Source organism: Mobula hypostoma, chromosome 12 (genome assembly GCF_963921235.1).
Source record: "Mobula hypostoma chromosome 12, sMobHyp1.1, whole genome shotgun sequence".
Taxonomy (NCBI): domain Eukaryota; kingdom Metazoa; phylum Chordata; class Chondrichthyes; order Myliobatiformes; family Myliobatidae; genus Mobula; species Mobula hypostoma.
In genome coordinates this window covers 67,551,653-67,577,714 of record NC_086108.1, presented here as the reverse complement: position 1 = coordinate 67,577,714, position 26,062 = coordinate 67,551,653, and the positions used below count along the sequence as shown (strand labels likewise).

The 26,062-nt window shown below is 39.4% G+C and overlaps 1 protein-coding gene and 1 long non-coding RNA gene across 3 annotated transcripts in view; one reads left to right on the top strand and one right to left on the bottom strand.

Moving 5' to 3' along the window:
• Positions 1-26,062, bottom strand: part of slc5a9 (solute carrier family 5 member 9) — a 51,981-nt gene that overhangs the window by 24,558 nt on the left and 1,361 nt on the right. For both annotated transcript variants that reach the window (XM_063064308.1, XM_063064309.1), the window contains exons 3-6: positions 20,260-20,364; positions 11,634-11,798; positions 10,332-10,437; positions 5,544-5,624 (exon numbers count right to left, since the gene is read on the bottom strand). In XM_063064308.1, coding sequence (XP_062920378.1) covers positions 5,544-5,624; positions 10,332-10,437; positions 11,634-11,798; positions 20,260-20,364 — 457 coding nt within the window. The remainder of the gene's footprint in view (positions 1-5,543; positions 5,625-10,331; positions 10,438-11,633; positions 11,799-20,259; positions 20,365-26,062) is intronic.
• The window catches only part of LOC134354885 (uncharacterized), a 113,968-nt gene continuing 108,287 nt past the window's right edge, over positions 20,382-26,062 (top strand). The window contains exon 1 of the long non-coding RNA XR_010019920.1: positions 20,382-21,080. This is a non-coding gene — a long non-coding RNA (uncharacterized LOC134354885). The remainder of the gene's footprint in view (positions 21,081-26,062) is intronic.

The window sequence follows — 26,062 nt, the reverse complement described above, 5'->3', positions numbered from 1 at the left end:
GATGTTAGACTATGAGGACAAATTGAATCGCCTGGGACTGTACTTGCTGGAATTCAGAAGAATGAGAGGAGATCTTATAGAAACATATACAATTATGGAAGGGATAGATAAGATAGAATCAGGAAAGTTGTTACCACTGATATGAGAAACTACAACTAAGGGACATAACCTCAAGATTCTGGGGATTAGATTTAGGATGGAGTTGAGGAGGAACTCCTTTTCCCAGAGAATGGTGAACCTGTGGAATTCTCTGCCCAATTAAGCAGTGGAGGCTACCCCAGTAAATATATTTCAAACAAGGCCGGATAGATTTTTGCTTAGTAGGGGAATTAAGGGAATTAAAGAGGGCGTTTAGAGATGGAAATAGGGAGGAGCTGAGGGCAATACAGAGGGACCTGAAAGCCAGGATCAGGGAGGCTAAAGACAGGTACAGGAGGAAGCTTGAGTGGAAACTCCAGCAGAACAACATGAGAGAGGTCTGGAGGGGGATGAGGACCATCACTGGGTTCCGGCAAACTAGCAACAGAGGAGCTGAAGGCAGTGTGGACAGGGCCAATGAAGTTAACCTGTTCTTTAACAGATTTGACATTGTGGCCCCTGCCCATCCCCCACACGAGCCATCTGTTGTCGGCCCCCAACCAACACATATTCCACCCTCCCCTCCTACCCCTCCTCACAGTCCCCCACCCTGCTCTCATGACTATACTCCTTCCCCACACGAAACTACCATGGTGGGCTTCACAGCTGAACAGGTGAGAAGACAGTTGAAACGTCTCAACCCAAGCAAGGCTGCAGGACCGGATAGTGTCAGTACCAGGGTGCTCAAAGCCTGTGCCCCTCAGCTATGTGGAGTACTTCGCCATGTATTCAACCTGAGCCTGAGGCTCCGGAGGGTTCCTGTTCTGTGGAAGACATCCTGCCTCGTCCCTGTGCCGAAGACGCCGCGCCCCAGCGGCCTCAATGACTACAGACCGGTGGCATTGACCTCCCACATCATGAAGACCCTGGAGAGACTTGTTCTGGAGCTGCTCCGGCCTATGGTCAGGCCACACTTAGATCCCCTCCAGTTCGCCTACCAGCCCCGACTAGGAGTTGAGGATGCTATCGTCTACCTTCTGAACCGTGTCTACGCCCACCTGGACAAGCCAGCCAGCACTATGAGGGACATGGTTTTTGACTTCTCCAGTGCGTTCAACACCATCCGCCCTGCTGTGCTGGGGGAGAAGCTGACAGCAATGCAGGTGGATGCTTCCCTGGTGTCATGGATTCTTGATTGCCTGACTGGCAGACCACAGTACGTGTGCTTGCAACACTGTGTGTCTGACAGAGTGATCAGCAGCACTGGGGCTCCACAGGGGACTGTCTTGTCTCCCTTTCTCTTCACCATTTACACCACGGACTTCAACTACTGCACAGAGTCTTGACATCTTCAGAAGTTTTCGGATGACTCTGCCATAGTTGGATGCATCAGCAAGGGAGATGAGGCTGAGTACAGGGCTACGGTAGGAAACTTTGTTGCACAGTATGAGCAGAATTATCTGCAGCTTAATGTGAAAAAGACTAAGGAGCTGCTGGTAGACCTGGGGAGAGCTAAGGTACCGGTGACCCCTGTTTCCATCCAGGGGGTCAGTGTGGACATGGTGGAGGATTACAAATACCTGGGGATACGAATTGACAATAAACTGGACTGGTCAAAGAACACTGAGGCTGTCTACAAGAAGGGACAGAGCCGTCTCTATTTCCTGAGGAGACTGAGGTCCTTTAACATCTGCCGGACGATGCTGAGGATGTCCTACGAGTCTGTGGTGGCCAGTGTTATCCTGTTTGCTGTTGTGTGCTGGGGCAGCAGGCTGAGGGTAGCAGACACCAACAGAATCAACAAACTCATTTGTAAGGCCAGTGATGTTGTGGGGATGGAACTGGACTCTCTCACGGTGGTGTCTGAAAAGAGGATGCTGTCCAAGTTGTGTGCCATCTTGGTCAATGTCTCCCATCCACTACATAATGTACTGGTTGGGCACAGGAGTACATTCAGCCAGAGACTCATTCCACCGAGATGCAACACAGAGCGTCATAGGAAGTCATTCCTGCCTGTGGCCATCAAACTTCACAACTCCTCCCTTGGAGGGTCAGACACCCTGAGCCAATAGGCTGGTCCTGGACTTATTTCATAATTTACTGGCATAATTTACATATTACTATATAACTATTTATGGTTCTATTACTATTTATTATTTATGGTGCAACTGTAACAAAAACCAATTTCCCCTGGGATCAATGAAGTATGACTATGACTATGACTAAAGGTTATGGAGAAAAGACAGATAGGTGGAGATGAGTCCATGGTCAAATTAGCCATAACCTTACTGAATGGCGGAGCAGGCTCAATGGGCCAGATGGCCTACTCCTGCTCTTATTTCTTATGTTCTTATGTTCTTAATTTTCTTGTATCCACCTCCTGACTTGTGCTTTTCAATAATCTTTTTGCGGAGTTTCTTGGAGTGTTCTTTTGTCTTCATGGTGTGGTTTTTGCCAGGATACTGACTCACCAACAGTTGGACCTTTCAGATACATGTGTATTTTTACTATAATCAGTTGAAATACCTTGACTGCACACAGGTCTCCAAAAACAGATCTCCATTTAACTAATTATGTGACTTCTAAAACTAGTTGGTTGCACCAGTGATGATCTGGTGTGTCATGTTAAAGGGGGAAGGGGGCTAATTCTTATGGAATCATTTATTTTGTATTTTATATATGTATTTAATTTGGATCACTTTGTAGAGATCTGTTTTCACTTTGACATGAAAGAGTCTTTTTCTGTTGATCAGTGTCAAAAAAGCCCAATTAAATTCATTGCGATTCAATGTTGGAAAACAATAAAACATGATAACTTCCCGGGAGGGGGGGCATGAATAATTTTTATTTATAACATATTCCCATTTCATCTCGTAAGACAGCTTTAAATAAATGAGGCTTCTCCATATTGAGTTTACGAAAACATTCAGTGGGCTTGATAGATTGATAACTTGATAAGGTAGCTGAGGAGAGCATATTTTGCCTGGCTGAGGAGTTCAGACGTAAGAGTTGCAGTCTCAAAATAAGGGCTAGGTCAAATAAAAAAAGACATTTTATCTCTCGGTGGGGAATCTTCTGCATTCTCTACCTTCACAGGGCTGTCGGAGCCAAATCATTGATTTCATTTAAACCTGATACCTTTCTGATTGGATGAATCAAAGCTTCTGGGTTCAGAGCAGGAAAATGGTGTTGAGGTGCAGGATTAAAAGGCAGTCAAGGCTTAAACATTGAGCAGCTTCCACCTCTTATATCTTGTACCTTTTATTGCTTAAAATTTATCGGTAACCTGTTCCAGTGTTGCATTGGGCCATATCATTGACAAGGTTGCTGGTTAGATTATTAATCCGTGCCATACTTATTAACCATTGACTCCACTGACAGTCTGTTTGTGTAGATTTTGCTGTGATCTCAGATTCCTGCCTCCTGATCAAACCCACTGATACTTATGCCTGTAGGTGAAAAAAAATCAGGTGGAGACTTACCAGTGAGTTCACTCAATTCCTGTGCTCATAGTATTTAGCAAACCCTCATTTTTCTTGCTTATTTTAACTGTTCCTCAGATAACAAGCTGAATTAACCCAAAGGGAAGGCAGTGGTAAATCAACTTGAAGTAACCTCTGTTCCTTCCCATGAAGAAAGAGCTACTACTTTGATATTATTTCATAATCTAGCAAATAGAATATTTTAGGTCTCCATCTTAGCTTTAGTTAAAAAGTAAACAATTATGTGCTGTTTTTCTTTATGGTCACCCTTTCAGCTAAGTGCAGCATTATCAGACTTTTCACTTTTTGATGGGAAAAGAGATGCTGCCATCAGCCTCCCTCCATAACAAATGAGCCTCAAGCCATGGAAAGAAATTGGGTTAACCATGGAAAAATATCGCAGTTGGAACCAGTAAGATCTGCATCTCCTCTGTTCTCTACCCTAATCCACTCTGGCTTGATTGGTAATCTCCAACTCTGCTCAGTTAGCAGAACAGCATTACTGACCCTTTAAATGCTTAAGTGACGTAGGCAAAGTATATTCTCATGGAACATATTTCAGGGGAACTGCTAACCTAATGAAAGAAGAACCCTTAAACATTAATGATAATTACAATGACAATGAATGAACTACAGATACCTTTAGGCTGGTTAAGCAATAGATATTAACTGGTAAATTAATAATTAATTACATTGATATTAGCATGCCTTCTCTACTTAAACATTTACATGTAACAATCCAGTGATGTACACAGAAAATCTGAGGACATTTCCAGCCCTCTTATCTATAGATATTATCTTCATATTGCTGCTTTTGTCTCCCTCTGTATTTTAACAACTTCTTGCCTATTTTCCATCTATTTCTTCAAGTGACACAGAGATGAATATCGATGAAAAAGTTAACATAGGGTGCTGGTGGAATATAGTGGGGTAGGATATGTCAGAAAATAATGGATTCATTTTAGGCTACAGGTCCTGAGTGACAAAGGGATCTCGGTGTCAGCGTGCAGTTACTGACAGTAACTTACAGGGGAAGCTTGGTTAGAGGGAAGAGGTAAAGCAGAGAAAAAGAGAATACTGCTTAAAGCACTGAAGGGAGTATTTAGGTCAGGATGTAGTAATATGGAGCATCGTAGATAAGCGTGAACCTATGGGACTAGCAATAGTTTTGTGACTGTATCCTAGGCAATTTTTAGAAAAGTATAGATTATAATTGCACTTCAACTCTATAATACAAGAATTAAAGGTAGACATACAGATTCATACAGGTTCACTGTTGAGGTCACATTAGAACTTTGTGATCACTTTTTACTGTTGGAAAACACGTGGTTATTGTGCTGCAATGCCTCAGAGTGAGGTAACTCTGCCAGTAAATCGTGTTTCAAGCAGAATGTCATTAGAATTGTCATCATTTCAGGAGCTATAAGTGATTCTGAAGGCAGATGAGTGGAGGGCAGTGATTGTTGATCTAAGAAGCTAGGAGTGTGAGTGGGATAGAAAATAGAAATTAGTGAAAACAGACTTCCCCAGGCATTCTGACAGAGGGGCTGGCCCACAAACACTACTATTAGGGAGACATGGGGGTTTGTTGCAAATTGCACAAAAATGGCTGTGGGCTGATGCATTTGAGACAACATCATGTATTTGGAAGTATTGTAATAAAAAATAAGAAAAAAAGAGTTTGATGATAAATTACATCATATGACATACACACGAATACCAGATTAGATTTGCAATATACTGATACAATGCAATATAAATACCTTTTATGATTTATCTATCTGAGTATGTAGTTTGAAGCTCTCAGTCTGTTTATATTAAAAGCTTATTAATGTTCAGCCTAAAGCTTTCAATTCCGGCTGAAAGATAAATGGTGGATGTGCAGGCTTCAACGTCACTAAACTGAATTTGCTACTCAATATGGATGCCTTCATTTCCATAATACTTCATAAAAGTTTGTGTTTGTTCATACAAGGAACTCACCAATGAACATAAGGATGAGTGCGCCTGTCACCATAATCACAGTCTGAAGGGCATCTGTATATATCACAGCGGTCAAACCACCTGCCAGCGAGAAGGCAAAGTACCCATTTACTGAGTTTTCAAACACATCATCCCAGATTGTATGCAATAAATCTGCCGTAAATGTAGTCATGTTACTCCCTGAAGAATTCAAATGAAGATAAATCTTTCTGAGCTCAGGCTGTGGATCTGTGTGCAATATAGATTAGTTTTCAACTTCTTTTAATTTCATTTATGACTAGCTACTCTAAGACTCCAACACAGATTTCCGATGCAGCACCAACTATAGCTACCTTGTTACATCCTTCTTACATTTATCCTATTTTCTCTGCACTTCCATTCTGCTTTTCACTACAGCTTATCTGTACACTCAATGCAGTTTACAGTGACCAGAATTGAGGAGAATCAGTGGGCATCTCATTGAAACCTATGGAATTTTGAAAGACCTAGACTGAGTGGACAGCCTCACAATAGAAGTACATCCCTTTAGAACACAGATAAGGAACAATTTCTTTAGCCAAAGGGTAGTGAATCTGTGGAGTTCATTGTCACAGATGGCTGTGGAGGCCAAGTCTTCCTTTAGCTCCAGATGTCTGTTCATGCATTTGTATTTCTGTACATTTCTGGAATTGTTTGCTGGAGAAATGCCTCAGAGCAACTCATTCATTTATGACCTACTGATGCTTCCCCCCCACCCTCGGTTCTTCTTCATAATAATGTTTTTATCTTGAAATTACCATGTAAAGAAAAGTAAAAATCAAACGCATGTCTATCTCTTGTGCTCCATGTATTAGTGCACCAACCCACTGTAGCATACTGATAAAAAATGCATCAATGCTGAGCAAAGTTGTCAACCTATAAAATTTTAATTGCATTTAAAATCTTATTATAACGCCTAATTTAGGTTATGAATTGGCATATGTAAACCAATTTAGATTTAAAATATTCATAAAGAAATCACTGAGCATCATTTAACTCAGTAATTTTAAGGATTTCAAGAACTTAATTGCATACTGCTAACAAGAGGAAAAGCATTTGATTTGAAACATAAGCTCTTTTACCCAACAAATATTGCCTGACCTGCCAAACTTTTCCAGCATATTCTGTTTTTATTCCAGATTTCTAGTACCCATAGTGTTTGGAGAATTTTAAACCAAATTTTAAATGTAGAAACTGCTCTGTAAATTTAAAGAGTAAAGAATATCAAATAGAAAAACAAAAGATGACTTAATTGAATCAGAAGAAATAAACACAAGGAATGTCTTGAATGTCAGTGGAATAAAAAATAAAAATAAAACTGGTGAGACACAACTGGTGCTGTTGGTTTGTAGTAATGTTTTTTTTTGGGTTATTACCAAAGATCGATGTCATTCCATTACGCATAAGAGAGATAAATGAAATATTATTTTCATCTCACCTAATTTTGACATCTAAATATTATACCAATTGTGAATTTCCCTTGAACTTTTATATTCATGGGGTGTGGGTGGCTCTGTTGGTAAGTAATTAAATCAAATCCTTAGAAAGAGGCGACATAGGATCAGAAGATGTCGAACCCTCGTGGATAGAGTTAAGAAACTGCAAGGGTAAATGGACCCTGATAGGGATGGGAGTTATATACAGTCCTCTGAACAGAAGACAGGCTGTGGGATACAAATTACAACAGAAGATAGAAAAGGTATAAACAGGGCAATGTTATGATAGTCATGGTGGATTTCAATATACAGGTAGATTGGGAAAATTAGGTTGGTGCTGGATCCTAAGAGATGGAATTTGTAGAATGGCTACAAGATGGCTTTTTGGAGCAGCTTGTGGTTGAGCCCACTAGGACAAAAGCAAATCTGCATTGGATATTGTGTAATGAACCAGATTTGATTAGGGAGCTTAAGATAAAGGAAAGAGTAATCATAATATGATATTACCCTACAGTCTGAGATGAAGAAGCTAAGTCAGATGTATCAGTATTTCAATGGAGTAAAGAGGGTTACAGAGGCATAAGAGAGGAGCTGGACAAATTTTATTGGAAAGGCACACTAGCTGGGATGATGGCAGAACAACAATGGGTGGAGTTTCTAGGTGCAATCAGAAGGTACAGGATAAGACCATAAGATATAGGAGCAGAATTAGGCCATTGAGTCCATTCCACTATTTCATCACAGCTAATCTATTTTCTCTCTATAAGGCTATAAGATATTTACATATTAAAGGAGAAGTATTCTAAAGGGAGGATAAGGCAACCACGGCTAACAAGGGAAGTCAAGGCCAGTGTAAAAGCAAAATAGAAGGGCATATAATGTAGCAAAAACTAGTGGGAATTTGGAGGATTGGGTATCTTTTAAAAACCAACAGAAGGGAACGAAAAAAGCCATAAGGAGAGAAAAGATGAAATATGAAGGTGAGCTAGCCAATGATATAAAGGGGAATACCAAAAGCCCTCTCTGATATATAAAGAGTAAAAGAGAACTGACAGTGGATATCGGACCACTGGAAAATGGTGCCGCAGAAGTAGTAATGGGGGACAAATAAATGGCAAACAAACTTAATAGGTATTTTGCATCAGTCTTCACTGTGGAGGACACCAGCAGTAAGACAAAAATTTCAGAGTGCAAGGGGCAGAAATGTAGTTACTATTACTAAGGAGAAGGTGCTTGGGAAGCTGAAAGATCTGAAGATAGTTAAGTCACCTGGACCATACGGACTACACACCAGAGTATGCAATATCTACATTTTTCTTTTCATTTGACTGACTTAAACTGATCCAAATGTAAACATCCCATTTAAATAATACACACAATGTGCTGGAAGAGCTCAGCAGGTCAGGCAGCATCAATGGATGGGAATAAACAGTTGCCGTTTTGGGCTGAAACCCACGTCGACTGTTTATTCCCATTCATAGATACTGCCTGAGCTGCTGAGCTACTCCAGCACATTGTGTGTATTGCTCTGGGTTTCCAGCATCTATCTGCAGTACCTCTTGTGTTTATAAATACACTTCTATTCAGTTAAAGTGTTATATAAGATTAACTATTGCACTATTCCCTTTGGGTTTAGGTATCCAATCAAAACTCCAGTAATATGCATACTTAAATAGAAGTCTTTAAAATACCTATTATTCTTGACATCATTCCATTGGGTATTTTCTTTCTTCACTGACAATAGAAAACTAAGGACTTTGCGTCTGACTTTTGTTTGCTAGCAGTGTCAATAGATTTTTAGTGAAATTCCAAAGAAAGTGCCACATCAGCTACTTATCTCCAGAGCTGCTTAGCATCTGCTCTTAATTGAAAGTTAACAAGGTACATATTATTGCTTTCTTTTCTTGTTATATTTTATGAATTAGTTAAATCCAGGTTAATACTACCAAGTTATCCATAATGCAGACTCTGATATGAGAAGTTTGTTTGAATATTGTAACATCTTTGTGCAAGGTTCAAATGAAGTTTAGAAGAGTACAAGGTGATTGGGTTGTAACAGCTAATACCTCTGAGTGATTTTAACTGGGCGGATGTGGAAATGATGCCTGTTCTTGGGGGAGAATCTAGAACTAGTGGTCAGGGTTAAAACATAAGGGATATCAATAGAAGACAGAGATGAAGCAATATTTTTACTTTCAGAGTGTTATAAATTTTGGATTTCTCTTCCTGAAAGATGGTGGAAGTAGAATCCTTGATGATTTCAAGGCAGAATTGAACGGATTCCAGATGAGATCAGGACTGAAAGGTTATTGGGAACAAGCAGAAACATGGGGGTGAGGATACAGATATATCAAACATGATCTGTTTGAAAGATAGGACAGGCTAGAGGGGCTGAGTGGTCTGTCCTTGCTCTTATATACACATTTATATGTTCAAACATCAGATTTACTTAAGGCATCAAAATTGCTTAACAGAATTTCACCAAATGTTAACATGATGAATGTACTGATACTTTTCAGCTGTATCTGAAGATTAAAAATCAGCTTGATTTGTCACATGTACATTGAAACGTGAAACCTACAGTGAAATGTGTCGCTTGTGTCCACGACCAACAGAATCTGGGGATGTTCGGGCATCAACATAAATGTCCACAACTTACTTTCTCTAACCTGTTCATCCTTGGAATGTGGTAGGAAACCGGAGGATGTGGAGGAATTCCACATGGTCACAGGGAGAATGTACAAACTCCTTACAACCAGCAGCAGGAATTGAACCTCGACTGCTGAAACTGTAAAGCGTTATGCTAACCAAATGAAAATTTAGTTTGAAAATATGCTTTTTCTGTGGAGAAAATCTTTTTGAACTAATTCTGCATAATGGCTGACTTAATCTCCAGCAAATGACAGGAAATTAAATGAGCTTTCTGTCAAGTGATGGAAAACAAACTCCACAAGCATAAAGCAACACTTTAAAGGCCTTGGGAATGGAAGTAGAACAGAGACGCATTGCAGCTGTTCTTGCTCTTTTATTGCCAATGATTTTCAAGAATACATCACAAATGAAATTATGCTGCATGATTGACTTCTTCATAGAAATATTCCATAAAGGATCACTTGAAAAGACTCTTACAACAAGTAGCCATTTCAATGTAAAGAAAGAGTTGTTTATGATTCTTAAGGCAGCAATTTATTATCTGCAAAAGTGATTTGATTTCAGAATTATTGGCTGAAAATATTTCCTTTGTACTTTTGACAGATTTCTTTCTGGCTTTAATGGTTCCTCTTTTGATTACAGTTTTATGTTGCTAAATGAAGAAATCAAGTTGTGTAATTACCAGCAATTGTGTAAATGGCAGTCACTGCCAGAAGAGTTACTGTAGAAATGTAGAGGTTCCAACCCAGTGAGACTTGGATAAAAAGTGCTCCAGAGAAAATGTCAGTCTGAAAGAAGGATTACAATTAAGACATAAACAATAATATAATCTACATTACTAATATACTTATTGAAGACAGAAAGAACATGAAAATTGAGGAAACCATTAAAAAAGACATTGGTGAAAATACCACATCAGAATTAAGTTATTGAATAAAGAATGATTACGACAACAAAAAACTAATCAAATGTATTTGATATCATAAAAATAATACTTCACATTTTGAAATTATGAATACAATGTGCAATTTATATGAGATTATTTATTTTATCTAAACAAGTTCAACATCCTCAAAAAGCTTTTGATGTAAACTTAATAAATAATAAATTGGCATTCCATTACATAAACCTCATGGATGAATAAATTATTCTTAATTTCAATTGCTAAGATATGGATCTAATAACAGCCTGTCTTGTGAAAATCAGGAAAATGATAATAGCTCCATACCATTTTGAGGACACAACCCGGATTATTTCAATGCATGGCAAGTTTATTCCCAAGATTATCCATCCCTTCAAAAATCATTATGAGAATTATTTGTAGAATTATTCATGTCTTATTATTGTTGACCATAACACATGTATTCAAAGCTTTGTCCAGTATAACTTGCCCAATTGGTAGGGTATTACCAATTGAACTCTTCTCTTCTGAGGTGAATGTATGAGGGAGAACTTGCAGTATTTAACCTAAACTTGTTTAATTCACCATTTATCATTTCATAAAGAATTGTTAAATGTGGAAGTTTGCAACTAGCTAATCTGCCTGTATTGTCACTATGGATATACATTCCAGAAAACAAAATATTAGGATGATTTCTAGATAACATGTCAAACAATGGTCTGTAGCAAATTATATTTTCTGCTGATCATCTCTTCACTATAATGCCCATGGACACGATTCGATTTGCTGTTTCCTCCCATCAATATGAACCATGCTCTTAATCAGCTGACATACAGCAGTATTTTACCCTGCTTTAGCATTTCAAAACAAAATACAATCACATAATGGAACGTACTAAAGGGCACACCAACCCCTGTAACTGGTGAAATTAGAAACATTTCCGGCAGACGTGTGCTGAGTTTTCAATAACCAAAACACTATATTTTTCATGGTAATGGACACTCCTACAACCCTCAACAATGTTCACTAAATTTCTAGTACAAGAGATAAGGGTTCTCCAGGCACTTATAATGTCTCACTTACCGATATCTTAGTAAATATATACAGGATTAAAGATAATACAGACATGTAGATTTGGATTCTTTGTCCTCCAAACCTTTTCTGTAAATATTCAGGCATAGTAACCACACCAGCAGCAATGTACACTGGAACAAAAATCCAACCAAGTGCCACAAGAAGCCAAGTAGCCTAAAGTAAGATGATATATAATTAGAGAGATCAAGTCAGATTATCTTCACATTTAGAAAAAACATTAATTTGATAAATATTTATTAATTCCTAGCAGTAATTACTAAAAAGACATTGTATAAAACTAGAAACTTGCACCATAAGAGCCCACTTAATTTGTAATGCCTTCTAAGAATAGTGTTGCTTAATTCTCTATTTCTGCTTTATGATTATAAACTTACCAGCTTCTCATCTTTAATTATTTTTTCAGCTCCTTTTAAAATTACATTGATCCAAATTTCAACACTATTTTGGTAACTCATTCATGCTCCTGACAATCTCAAGTCATAGTCGTCGAATTAGACAGCATGAAAAATCCGGCCCTTTTACCTGCCTTTTCCATGCTGTCCTTGTCCCATCTACACTAATCTAGTAATCTGCATCGTTTCTGCTTCACCCTGCCTTGTCCACACACTCTTTGCATTCAATTCTAATCACCCTTTTCTCCCTGTTTCACCCTATGGCTCATTACTTTTATACATTCCTTGGTTAATTGCTTTTCTGCTCTGTCCTCTCATGGTCTGAGTCAAAGTTCCCCTCCCCCTCTATTCATCCCTGCTTCTGGCTCACACTCCACAGTCCAGTAGGACATTACCATTCCAGGTCTACCTGAGCTCCATCTAGCCTTTACCCTATCAGGTCCACTTGAACTTCTCAATGCATCTCCTTTTCCAGCTTGCTTGAGTTCCACCCTGCTGTCACCATTTCAGGTCTAATTGAGCTCGTTTGAGATGAAAAAAAAAACCATCTCTTTTTTACACAGTTCTCAGTTACAGTGGATTCTGGTTAATTGGTCCATCAGTTAACTTATTTGAGACAACTCTTAGTGAGCAAAAATTAATTGAGAAAATAGCTGGGATTTTCTTCTTTTTTTGAGACACTATGCCCCTTAATTGGGGCAGGAGACTGTTACTGAACAGTTTCTAACTTCTGGGGCAGCCATTTGTGTGGCTGTTAGACACAAGCTCACTGCAGTTTCAAGAATTCAGGATTGGAGATGCCAGAAGTGGCCAGGAGTGAGTAATTGCAGAACTCTCCTCCACAGGTTTTCTGTCATTGTTAGATAGCCAGCCAACCACTAAACCAATTATTAGGAACAAATCACAGTTTTGTAGTACTGTAGTAGTATTGGTGGTGTTCTAATTTTTTCTGTATTTCACTTAAACACATAATTCGTTACTCAGTTAAATGGCTGTTTGTCTTTTTTTAACCATTCCAATAAAAATTCAACTATTTGAGGTAGCTACTTCACTGGGCCAAAATGTACTGGTCCCGATGTGTCCCAATTAACTGGAATCCACTCTGACTTCATGTGCTCATTCATATCCATCTGATGGGAGTACACAAAAATCTGACTTCTGGCTATTAGTCCAATTGCTCCAAAGAGGTCTTCTTTTTATTCATTCCAATAAAACGTGGTCCTAAAAATCTTTATGAGTTCACCTCTTAATGTTCTCTTTTAAAAAGGAGACATATATAACTATTTCAACATCTCCCCTACACATTGCTCATCTCTGCTAACGTCCTGTGAATTTCTTTTGTGTCGTCTCTAAGGATTACTCAACTGACAGGCACCAGGCCTAAGAACAATGTATATCTCTCCTTACTCAGCAATTATCCTGGCTGTGGCTTCTGTAATTGGATTCTGAGCTGGGATAATGGTGTGTAAAATGATTACAGCAGAGACTGAAAATGATTAACAGAGACAGGGAATGGAATCCTTGCATAATTTTGTTTGACACCATCCCCTAGAATCAAGGATGACTTGCAGTTCATTGAGTCTCAAGGTCACAAATGAGGCTATTGGACTTGGTCACATGCTCAGCAAAGTTGCTAGATAGTTTGGGAAATGTTGAGTTCCTTCCATTGTTTACATAGGACTTTTGTGTACTCCCATCAGATGGATATGAGTAAGCACATGAAGTCAGAGCAGATCTTAAATTTCTTCCTGGAAGGTTTTGAAAACATTCTTTGATTATTTCTTTTGTCCACCTGTATTCTCTTTCCCTGATGGATCCCAGAGTAAAAATGTCTACTTCACCCATCTGGCATTGAGCTTGCATGTACCGTAACCCATGAATGGGAGATGAGATCCTCTATATTAAAGATTAAGAACATAAGAACATAAGAAATATGAGCAGGAGTAGGCCATCTGGCCCATCGAGCCTGCTCCGCCATTCTATAGAATCATGTCTGATCTGGCCACGGACTTATCTCCACCTACCTGCCTTTTCTTCATAACCTTTAATTCCCCTACTATGTAAAAATCTATCCAGCCTTGTACGAAAAATGTATTTACTGAGGCAGCTTCCACTGCTTCATTGGGCAGAGAATTCCACAGATTCACCACTCTCTGGGGAAAGAAGTTCCTCATCTCCATCCTAAATCTACTCCCCGGATCTTGAGGCTATGTCCCCTAGTTCTAGTCTCAACTACCAGTGGACAACCTTCCTGCCTTTATCTTATCTATCCCTTTCATAATTTTATGTTTCTATGAGATCTCCTCTCATTCTTTTCCTCTTCCCACACGAGGAAGATAAGGTTGTTTATTGCGACCGAAATTCTTCTCAACCACGATTTAGGGCTTCAGCAGAAATACCAAGTGACCCCTAGGGCTTATTGTTTTTCAGTTGTCAAACAGCCAATGTGACTTCATGTAGAATTTTAGGAGTATGGCAAATGAGACTAATACAGGAAGATTAGGTGATGTTCATCAGGACAGGTGTGGATAGTCTGTGTGTATGCGGGATTTTTCTATGCTTCCAATGTATAACCCCGAGGTTCTCAAAGCCACCCAAGGTGCTTTTTTCACTTTGAGAGATATTTCCAGGATTTAGTGGGGTAGTTGAAAATCTTCAAGGAGACTTTGAGCATATCCTTGAACCCCATCCTTTGTCCACCTAATACTGTAATCACTTTCCATGACAAATTTTGGAGCAGAATGCTTCTTTTTGAAGTCTGCTGTCGAATAGTAGCATTGTGGCACTCACTATAACGTGGGTGTGATACTATTGTATCAAAAAATTCTAAAAACCATTGACACTTCTGAGTCACCAGTGTGGAATATATTGAGATATCTCAGTAAAGACAGCATTGCAGACTAATGCGAAGCAAATTGACTGATATGGAAAATATGAGGGTACCTAAAATTAGTCAGCTGATGGGTCATTTTGTATCTCATAGCAATAGTTGCCTGTAGATTAAGCTGTGGCAATAAAGAGCTCAGCAATAAAGCTGAGACACCGTGATACATCTAACAAGACAAAAAATATGTCTGGGTCTGTTGATTCTGCGTACGGGTAGTCCTGTGTTGGTTTGATACTGTCCGATTATCCTGACTTGCTTTTGCTGCTCTGTAGCTTTTCCATCATAAGGACACGTTGCTTTTTTGTGGCTCTGGAGACATGCTGATTCTAGGCAGGAGCCCATGACTGAGGCGTCGCGAGAGAATACAGAACACCGAGAGCAGCGGGTTAGCTGCTGTGGGTTGTGTGCCCAGAGATCTGAGCCTTTCTGGGGCCGACTGTATGGAGCAGAGTTCAGAAAAGGCGACGCAACAAACTTTTAACATCGTAAATCGGAGCGTTGTTTGTAATGTCTCCCCTCTCGCTGTGAAACGGGGAAACCTCTTTTTCCCTTATTAGGGAGAGAGAGAGCCTGCGGTATGTCAAATTAACAGGTGAATGAGTAGTCATCGGGATACTGCAAGCCTGTGTGTTTATTGATGCTTTGCTGCAGGCTTGAGTGCTCGGTGGAGGGCGCTGATGCTTTTTTGCTGGTGGGGGTGGTGGGGTCATTGCCTTGCTGATGCTTGTGTGTGGGAGGGGGAGCTGCGAGAGGGGGGGTTTGGGTTCTAACCTTTAACTGTCATTCATTCTTTGGGGCACTTCTCTGTTTTCGTGGATGTTTACAAAAAAAAAGAATTTCAGGATATATATTGTATACATTTCTCTGGCATTAAATGTACCTATTGAAACCTAAACTGGTTCCTCATTAATTGGCATTTCCATGTTTAACACACAATTTAAAGCAATTTTTGTCAGAATAAAGAAGTAAAATATGGCTGTTCATACTTGCTGTGTATGTGGCCGGGTTACACAACAAAGCTATAAATAAAAACGCTGGAGACGGGAGCTAAGTTAACAGGGATCTTTACTGACCGAAACTGAACTGAGCACACACGTACAGATCAATACGCGCCTATTAGCGCATGCAACAACATGTCCCTACAACATAAAGTTGTCCCATATTATACAGTACACTCCTCCACTTGTATTTTAATAGTCTATCAACTTTTTTTTACTGGGGCACTACGCTAAACAAATATGTTTACCTTTAACATACAAATGCCTACCAATTGTTTACTTAGTAACTTAATAATATCAAATTATAACAAAGTAACATAATAATATAAAATTATAACAAGCCTTTTTTTTATGATTGGTCTAAGACCCATTTATAACGCAAGTCTCTGGGGGAGGACTCTGCCCACGGTGCGGTACTTCTCCAGATGATGATTATGTACCGGCAGTAACAGAAGAAATAAGTGAAGCTGTAGCAAAATTAGCTATATTTCGCAAGAGGTGTGATATATTTTTTGTAGCTTTGGTTTCCATGGTCTGCTTCAAAAATGACTTGCCACCAAAAAAGAAGTGGTTGGTGATCTGCTGTCTCTGCTCGTTATTTAAAAGTCGAGGCAATCCAATGACTCACAGAAAGTTCAGCACTTTGCTAGTAATCTTTCGCTGTTTGATGAAGCAGTTGATCGAAATCCTGTTGTTCGTTCCGTTATTCTTAAGCTGCTGCTAAAGTACAGTTTCGCTGATATTAAGGATTACCTGCAGTGCTATCTGTCTGAAGTTCAAAAAACAAATCGTGGTCAAGAAAATGAGACTGAATTCTATGCACTGTTTCTGAATTGTTTGGAGGATTCTATGTATGAAAAATCCCAGTTGTGCACAGTGCAAGAAAAGATTGCTTACCTGGCTCAAAAGGGAGAATTCCTTCAGATGCACATTCAGCACAAGTGTGAAAATACAATAGAAACCTTACAATTTGTTGCCAGAATTGGCCTCTGTTTTGATGCTGTTTCCCAACTTCTTTGAGCAAAACAAGACACATAGGCTGAGGATTCAAACTATGTATGTGCAAAAGAAACTTCCCTGCAAAGGATTAAGTGTATGATTCTCAATAGAGGAAATGATTGGTTCAAGATTTACCTTGTGCGAAAGCTGTTCTGTTTGAATGGAATTGATTCTGTCCAAGAGTTTTTAAAGGATGCTCAATTTTCATGGATCTTTCCCAAGGAAATTGTTCAGGAGAAGACAGAGATGCTGGTCTTTTCAGAGATTTAAGCTTATTTAGAGTTCACAGATCTTCCTTTATCTGTTCATCTGTTAATTTAGCTGTGCAGGTGCAGGTTTTCGTCTTTTGTCTGTAATTGGAACAGGGTCATTAGGTCTCCTCCTTAGTTTCCTGGTCATTATTGGCTTTACCTCCAAAGAATCTCCTGTGAGTTCCATTGTTAGCCTCTCATTCTCAATCATTTTTTCTTTCTTCTAACTCAATCTTTTTATCTTCAAATTCCTTCACTGCTGCTTTCTTCTTTTTAATATATTTCCTTTCCACTTGTTTTGTCTCCAGTTGCAGAAAAAGCTCTGCATTTCGTATTCTTTCCTTGTATTGTTGATCTAGTTTCTTCATCCCTTTCTGATACTCCTGCAAACTGCCTTCCTGTAACTGCTGTAGCTGCCTTTTGAGAGATGTCAATTTCTCCTGGTACATCTGCTCTTTTACTTCCAGATAGTCTTCATCATCCTGCTTATTGGCAATATCTGTCTCCCTTGCATCCTCTTCATCTGAGTCACGGCCACAGATACTGTGTTCGTCCTCATTGTCGATGCTGTCTAGCTCCTCCTTGTCATTGTAATAGTTGACAATAGGTGAGAGGAGAGCTGCGGACATCTTCCCCGCCGAGCTGCCCTCCTTTGCTGACACAACTAGTGCCTTGATGGTGTGCCAATCCCAGTGGATTTTCCTGAGCCATTCACGTCCCAACAATGGTGGCCCTCCATTTTCCAGTACATAGAGGTTCAGCTGCTGTGTTTTGTCTCCGTAGGTCACTGTCACTTTAATTTTACCTTTGTGACGCTCTTTCTGTCCTGTGTAAGTCTTTAGCAGTAGTTTAGTTCATTTCAGAGGTATGTGAAAAAATAGTCGTTTGTAGTCATGTACAGAGATCATTGTTAAAGCTAAGCCTGTGTCCAACTCTATTTTCAGTCTCACACCTGCCACTTGTGGAGTGATCCTTATTACTCTTCAATCATCTGCCTCTTTCACGCTGTGAAGTTGCAGACAAGACAATTCATTTTTGTCTGAGTCATTTTCATCAGAACTGCTTTCTTCCATTTTGTGTACATTGTTGTGCTTTCCTTTCTGGGGTTTCTTCTCTCTCTGTATTTTGTCCTTTTTCTGCTATTTACTGGCTTTGCATACTCTGCCAATGTGGCCCTGTTTGCCACAGTTTCTGCATTCTTTGTCTTTAAACCAACAGTCATCAGGGTCATATGACATGTTCCCACAATGGTAACATTTCTTTCCTTCATTTCTGTTCAGTGACATTTTATTTGTGGCATATTCCAGAGATTTTCGTTGTATCTCGGAAGCACCCCGTGCCACTGTTTCAGTTTATATTGAGGTGTTTGGCACTTTCTCGAATGTAAGGTCTTTTTCACACAGGAGCTTCTTCTGTTCTTCTGTGTGGTTTCACAGTGCATGCCACACACTAACCTGTCCCTCAATGCATCCGATAGACCCACTCCAAATTGACAATATTCTGATAATTTGCACAATATTCAGAAATGCTTTCATTTTTGCTCTGATTCTGATTGTGAAATTTAAATCTTTCAGCCATGACCCATGGTTTGGAGCTTAAATGCTGTTGGAGAGTGTCTACTATTTGCTTGAACGTTTTGTCAGCTGCCTTCTCAGGGGTTAACAAGCACCGTAGCAGGCCGTATGTTTTTGCTCCCATAATACTGAGTAAAACACTGTCTTTCTTTTCATCAATAACACCATTAGCCTCACAACGTAACTCCACTCTTTCAATGTAAGTTGCCCAGTCTTCAATGCTACTATCAAATGCTGTAATGGTTCCAATCATCGCCATCTTTGTTATGTTAATTTAGCCCTGTTCTCCCTTTTTTTTTGACTCAGGTCACCTTTTTGCTAGCGCCACGAGTGCACTCCATCTATTGTGTGTGTCGCTTCTTTTTATCTCCCTTCTGGGGCAGGCAGACCCTCAGTCCCTGGGGTTCAGCGCTGGCTGTTGTCTCGCCTGGACATGCTGCGGTTCCAACTGTGTCTCTTGGTCTCCCGACGTTCCCGACCCCAGCTGTGCTCCCACTTTGTTTCGGACTTGCAGCCTCGCTCTACCTTGGCTCCTACCTTGTGCTCTTCTTTGAGTGTCATTAACAATTAAAACACGACGCTCCGATATGATGTAGGTTCATTAACCTCGTCGCCAATTTGTTGTGTAAGTGGCCGGGTTACACAACAAAGCTATAAATAAAAACGCTGGAGAGAGGAGCTAAGTTAACAGGGCTCTTTACTGACTGAAACCGAACTGAACACACACGTACAGATCAATACGTGCCTAATAGCGCATGCAACAACTTGTCCCTATAACATAAAGTAGTCCCATATTATACAGCACACTATTCATCCTATAAAACCCCTTGATTATTTTAAAATATATTTTATCTTCCGGCCTGTTTTCTCAGAGGTGGGATTATCCAAAGCAGAACTCCAAGCTGTCAGCAATTAGTAAACTACAGGTTTCTACTTTAAATGTGGCATCCATCATATTTACACTTGGACACAGATGCTTGCTGTACCTAATAAAGTGGCCACTGAATATATGTCATTTAAATAAGCTTGAATGAGCATTTGTGTATTAACAAAATGTTTTTATATATAAGCTGTACTTTGAATATTAGGTTGAAATAATTATTTTTGTTATTTTCCATGGATTTTGTACTAGGACCTACAAGAAAATCAAGGTAAAGACATTCTAATCCCATTTTGATTTGTTTGCACATTCTTCAATGCAAGTAACACCGTACTAGGTGAAAATATTGTCCTTCCAATAGAGTAATTAATTCACATTCAAATAAACATTATATCATGACAAGGGTGCAGTGATGAATAAATTCAAAGATTTATTACTGTAAGATTTGTTGATTTTATTTTGTAGCCGCTAATGTTTAGAAAGAGCAATTGATTTAAAATTTAAATTGAAATTTCGATGAATAGATTTTGAACTAAGATCAAGAATACAATGGATGATAGATTAATTTAAAAGTATATGTTGTTTATGAATTCAATTTTGTGTGCATTTTGTAAATCTATCAACCAAACCTACATTCCATTCAAAACCACCAACAGCAATGCCTCCTGCAGCTCCAGTGCCTGCCAGACCGATAAACAGGCCACTCCCAACATTACTGGACATTAGAGAAGCCCCAATCTGTTCACGAAGTAAAAACAGATAAAATCAAGATGCTGCACTGGTTCCAGTGTTAAACATGTCATTATATATGCATTTCCTTGTGACTTGCATCATTGTGGAAATGTATCATTATTCAATTATTCGATTACAACTCTTAAGCATTTATCCAACTAATATAAACATTTACTGGTATTTTCTATTTTCTTTAGTATGAAGATAAGGTTTCCTGTATTAATTTACCCCTGTGCATTTTATCATCATTATCATGAAGACAGTAGAGCTAATGTCATTATTTCTAGCTTTTATAACTATTTGATCTTGTAAACTTCATAACAGAAAAACAAATAATAATAAACCTGATTCGGGTATGGGCAAGCAAATAAACAACTAAAAGTTCTTTGATTTGCCTAACTGATGAAGCAGCTTCAAACTAAAGTCTGGTCTAGAAAGCAGCAGGCTTTATAAACAGTCTGCCAATCAAAGGAAGCATAAAAATAAAACTATTTTTTAAGAGACTTTGAGATAGCAGTAATATCTCTTCCAGTTTTTTTTTATCAGTTAGCCATGTTTATTTTTTTTTGGCAGCTAACATGAAGTAGTCAGGGCATTATTAGAATGTTACAAGGGTGAACCCCCAATATACCCAGATGCAGTGACCTACACAGGACATAATGTTACGGAAAGGAAGTTCGGAAGTTCTGAAGTTCTACATTAAAATTTTCAGGAATTAGCAGGTGAGTTAAAAAGCATGACTTTTAAGGTAGTTACCTCAAGACAATTCTCAGACTGTGCATAAGTGAATATAGCATTAGGAGGAATAATTGATTGGTGAAAGGAAAGTGTTTCTGGGAGTTTTTCAGATAGCTGGGGCAATGTGACCATGTTTGAGGCTGAAGGGTATTGTGGATGGGACCAATACTGCAGAGATCATCAGGGTCCCTCTTCCACCCATTAGAGATATTTGGCAGGACTGCCGCACATGCAGGGCCCTTAGCATTGTCAGTGATCCCTCCCATCTATCCAACAATGTCTTTGACCTCCTACCATCAGGCAGAAAGTACCATAGCATTCGGACAAGAAGTGTTAGGGTAGGAAACAGCTTCTTCCCCCAGGCTGTAAGACTACTGAACTCCCTGCCACCACTCAGGTCTTATTACGTATGAAGCGCCAGCAGCATAATACTGTTTACTTTTTAATTTTCATGATATTACCTTATTCACCTTATTAATTGTTAATTTATTTGTGGCAATATTACTTTCTGTGTTGTGCATGAGTTATGTGTGCTGCGTTGTGCACCTTGGCCTGGAAGGATGTTGTTTCATTTGGCTGTATGCATGTGTACTCATGAATGACAACAAACTGAACTTGAATTTGAATACTTGCAGAAAATGAAACATTAACTGAAAAGGGTTTAAATTATTCTGCCAGGGGATGAACATTGTGATAAAATATTAAAGAAGTAAAACATGGTGTAGGCATTAAAGAGAGCTAAATAGCAGCAAAGAATCGGTCAGAAATATGTAGGACCAGCTAAACAAATATCAGACAGTCTAATGTAAGGTAGGCAAGTTGCACATAATACATACAGTAGAAAACTAACAACATGGCTGAGACTGCTATTCCGGAATTCCCTGTGTAAAATACACTGCTGTTTTACTCTTTGTGGAAAGCACTACATTAAATATTTCTCTCAGACAAGCACTTGGACATCTATTCTAATACCTTGAGGACTGCAATGCCATAGCAAAACTATTAATTGTTTGACTTGGAATATAGAGCGTCAAGATCAAATCCCCACAGGGCAGATAGGAACTTAACCACAAGTGAATTAAAATAATCTGGAAATAGTGCTCATGAAACAATCAGATTGTTGTACTAGTTTTCCCTAATATGCTTTATTAAAGATAATCTTACAATCTCTGGCTTAGATGCAACTCCAGATTCATTGCATGCTGTTGAGTCTTGTTTATTATTGTCCATGAACTGAGCAGTTTTGAAGACCACTCAGTTCATGGACAATTATGAGCAATAAGCATTGACCTTACAAATGATTAGGCCAATGCAAATATGTGGCTCCTCATTTTGTTTAATAATATTCTATGGCTTGCGGCAATTCATTTCATTAAATGCAACATTAAAGTTAATCCTGTTTAGGGCAAAGGGCTGAAGAGATGGGTAAAAAAAGATCAAGGTCAGATTAAAACTGAATTAGGTTTAAAAAGGTTTCATTATGCAGTAGAGAATAAAGTTTAGTATAGGCAACTACATTGATGATTTAAAAAGAGGAGCAAAGAGTTAGCATAAAACTACTTAACACAAAAGAAAAGTCATCCATAAATATCTTAAGAGTAAACCAGTGATTAGAGACAAAAATCTAGACAAAAAGAAGAGATTAAAGACAAAAATCATATTGTTGAAACAGAGGGCTTGGCTGAAGTCTGGTATGACAACATTATGTACACCTTTAGTAAATCAAGATGATGCTACCAATGCTGTAATAATGGAGGGGGCAATAGCAATATTGAATTCATTAAAAATAAAGGAACTATTTAACAGAATGGGGATGCTCAGAAGTGGAAGAGATGCATCCCAGAATGTAAAGTGGGGAGGGAGAATCTCCTCCCTATAAAAGGGACTGATGCCAGAGGACTGAAGGGCACAGCCTCAAGATACAAGGATGTCCCCTTGGAACAGATATGAGGGGGAATTTCTTTAGCCTGAAAAAGGAGAATCTGTGGAGTTCATTGCTACAGGTGGCTTTCGAGGCCAAGCCACTGGTAAATTTGACAGGAGGAAAGTAAAGTCTGATGTAGCAGTACTTCAATGGAGTAAGGGAAATTACAGTTGTAAGACAGAGGAATTGGTCAAACTAAATTGGAAGGAGCTGCTGGCAGGTATGTCAACAAGCAGCAATGGCATGTGTTTCTGGTAAAAATGAGGAAGGTGCAGGGCACGTGTATTTCAAAAATGAAGAAATATTCAAATAGTAAAATAGTACAATCGTGGCTGACAAGGAAAGTCAAAGCTATTGTAAAAGCAAAAGAAACGACATACATCAAAGCAAAAATTACTGAGAAGATGGAGGATTGGGAAGTTTTTAAAAACCTACAGAGAGCAACTAAAAAAAATCATTAGAGGAGAAAAGATGAAATATGAAAGCAAGCTAGCAGATAATATCAAAGTGGATAGTGAAAGTTTCTTCAAGTATGTTAAAAATAAAAGAGAAATGAGAGTGGATATAGGACCACTAGAAAATGAGGCAGGAGAAATAATAACAGGGGACAAGGAGATGGCTGATGTACTAAATGAGTATTCACTATGGAAGACACGAGCAGTGTGCCTGATGTTGTAGTGTGTGAAGGAAGAGAAGTGGATGCAAGAGAGAAGGTGCTCAAAAAGCTGAAAGGCCTAAAGGTACATAAATCACCTGGACCAGAGGAACTGCAACCTAGGGTTCTGAAAGAGGCAGCGTTAGAGATTGTGGTGGCATTAGAAATGATCTTTCAAAAATTATTGGATTCTGGCATGGTGCCAGGGGACTGGGAAGTTGCAAATGTTACTCCATTCTTTAAGAAAGGATATTACAGACCAGTTAGCCTGACCTCAGTGGTCAAGAAGATGTTAAGGGTCAATTGTTAAGGATGAGGTGATGGAGTATTTTGTGACACAGGACAAGATAGTACAAAGTCAGCAGGGAAAATCCTGCCTGACAAACTGTTAGAATTCTTTGAAGAGATTACAAGTAGGATAGATAAAGGGGATGTAGTGGATGTTGTATATTTGGACTTTCAGAAGGCCTTTGACAATGTGCCACACATGAGGCTACTGACCAAGTTAAGAGCCCATGGTATTGCAGTAAAGTTACTAACACATTTAAAGCATTGGCTGATTGGTAGGAGGCAGCGAGTAGAAATAAAAGGATCCTTTTCTGGTTGGCTGCCAGTGACTAGTGATGTTCCGCAGGGGTCGGTGTTGGGACCACTTCTTTTTAATGCTGCATATAAATGATTTAGATGATGGAATAGATGGCTTTGTTGCCAAGTTTGCAGATGATACGAAGATTGGTGGAGGGGCAGGTAGTGTTGAGGATACAGGTAGGATGCAGGACTTAGACAGATCAGGAGAATGGGTAAGAAAGTAGCAAATTAAATATAATGTTGGAAAATGCATGGTCATGCACTTTGGTAGTAGAAATAAATGTGCAGACAATTTTGTAATGGGGAGAAAATACAGGAATCTGGGATGCAGAGGGACTTGGGAGTCCTTGTGCAGAACACCCCGAAGGTTAACTTGCAGGTTGAGTCAGTGGTAAGGAAGGAAAATACCATGTTGACATTAATTTCAAGAGGTCTAGAATACAAGAGCAAGGATGTGATACTGAGGTTTTATAAGGCACTGGTAAGGCCTCGCCTTAAGTATTGTGAACAGTTTTGGGCCCCTCATCTTAGAAAAGATGTGCTGGCATTGGAGAGGGTCCAAAGGAGGTTCACAGGATGATTCCAGGAATGAAAGGGTTATCATACAAGGAATGTTTGATGGCTCTGTGTCTGTACTCACTGAAGTTCAGAAGAATGGGGGGGGGGGGGAGTCTCATTGAAACCTTTTGAATGGTGAATGGCCTCCTAGACAGAGTAGATGTGGAAATGATGTTTCCCATGGTGGGAGAGTCTAGGACAAGAGGGCGCAGCCTCAGGATAGAGGTGTGTCCTTTCAAAACAGAGATGCATAGAAATTTCTTTAGCCAAAGGGTGGTGAATTTGTGGAATTTGTTGCCACATACAGCTGTGGTGGCCAGGCCATTGAGTGTATTTAAGGCAGAGATTGATAGGTGCTTGATTGGACATGGTATCAAAGGTTATGGGGAGAAGGCCAGGAACTGGGGTTGAGGAGGAGATAGAAAAAAAGGATCAGCCATGATTGAGTGGCAGACTCGATGGGCCAGATGGCCTAATTCTGCTCCTATGTCTTATGGTCTTATATTTAAAGCAGAAGTTGATAGGCTCTCGAGTAGTAAGAGTTTCTAAGGTTACGAGAAGACAGGACAATGGGTTTGACAGGTATAAGTCACCTATGAATGAAATGGCAGAGCAGACTTGATGGGCTGAATGGCCTAATTCTACTCTGTATCTTATGGTCCAGGAATTCAAATATTACATTCACTATGGGGAAAGAACAGTGAATGGGAATAATCTGGAACAAGCATGATAGCTGAATGGTCTCCTCTAAAATTTGAGAAAATCCTTGACAAAACTGCACATAAAAGTTAGCAAAACACATAAAAGTTGCTGGTGAACGCAGCAGGCCAGGCAGCTTCTCTAGGAAGAGGCACAGTCGACGTTCTGGGCTGAGACCCTTCATCAGGACTAACTGAAAGAGGAGCTAGCAAGAGATTTGAAAATGGGAGGGGGAGGGGGAGATCCGAAATGATAGGAGAAGACAGGAGGGGGAGGGATGGAGCCAAGAGCTGGACAGTTGATTGGCAAAAGGGATATGAGAGGATCATGGGACAGGATGCCTAGGTAGAAAAAAAAGGGGGGGGGACCAGAGGATGGGCAGGGGGTATATTCAGAGGGACAGAGGGAGAAAAAGGAGAGAGAGAAAAAAACGTGTGTATACAAATAAATCACAGATGGGGTACGAGGGGGAGGTGGGGCATTAGTGGAAGTTTGAGAAGTCAATGTTCATGCTATTTTTTGATTAAGTGTTAAAAATCTCG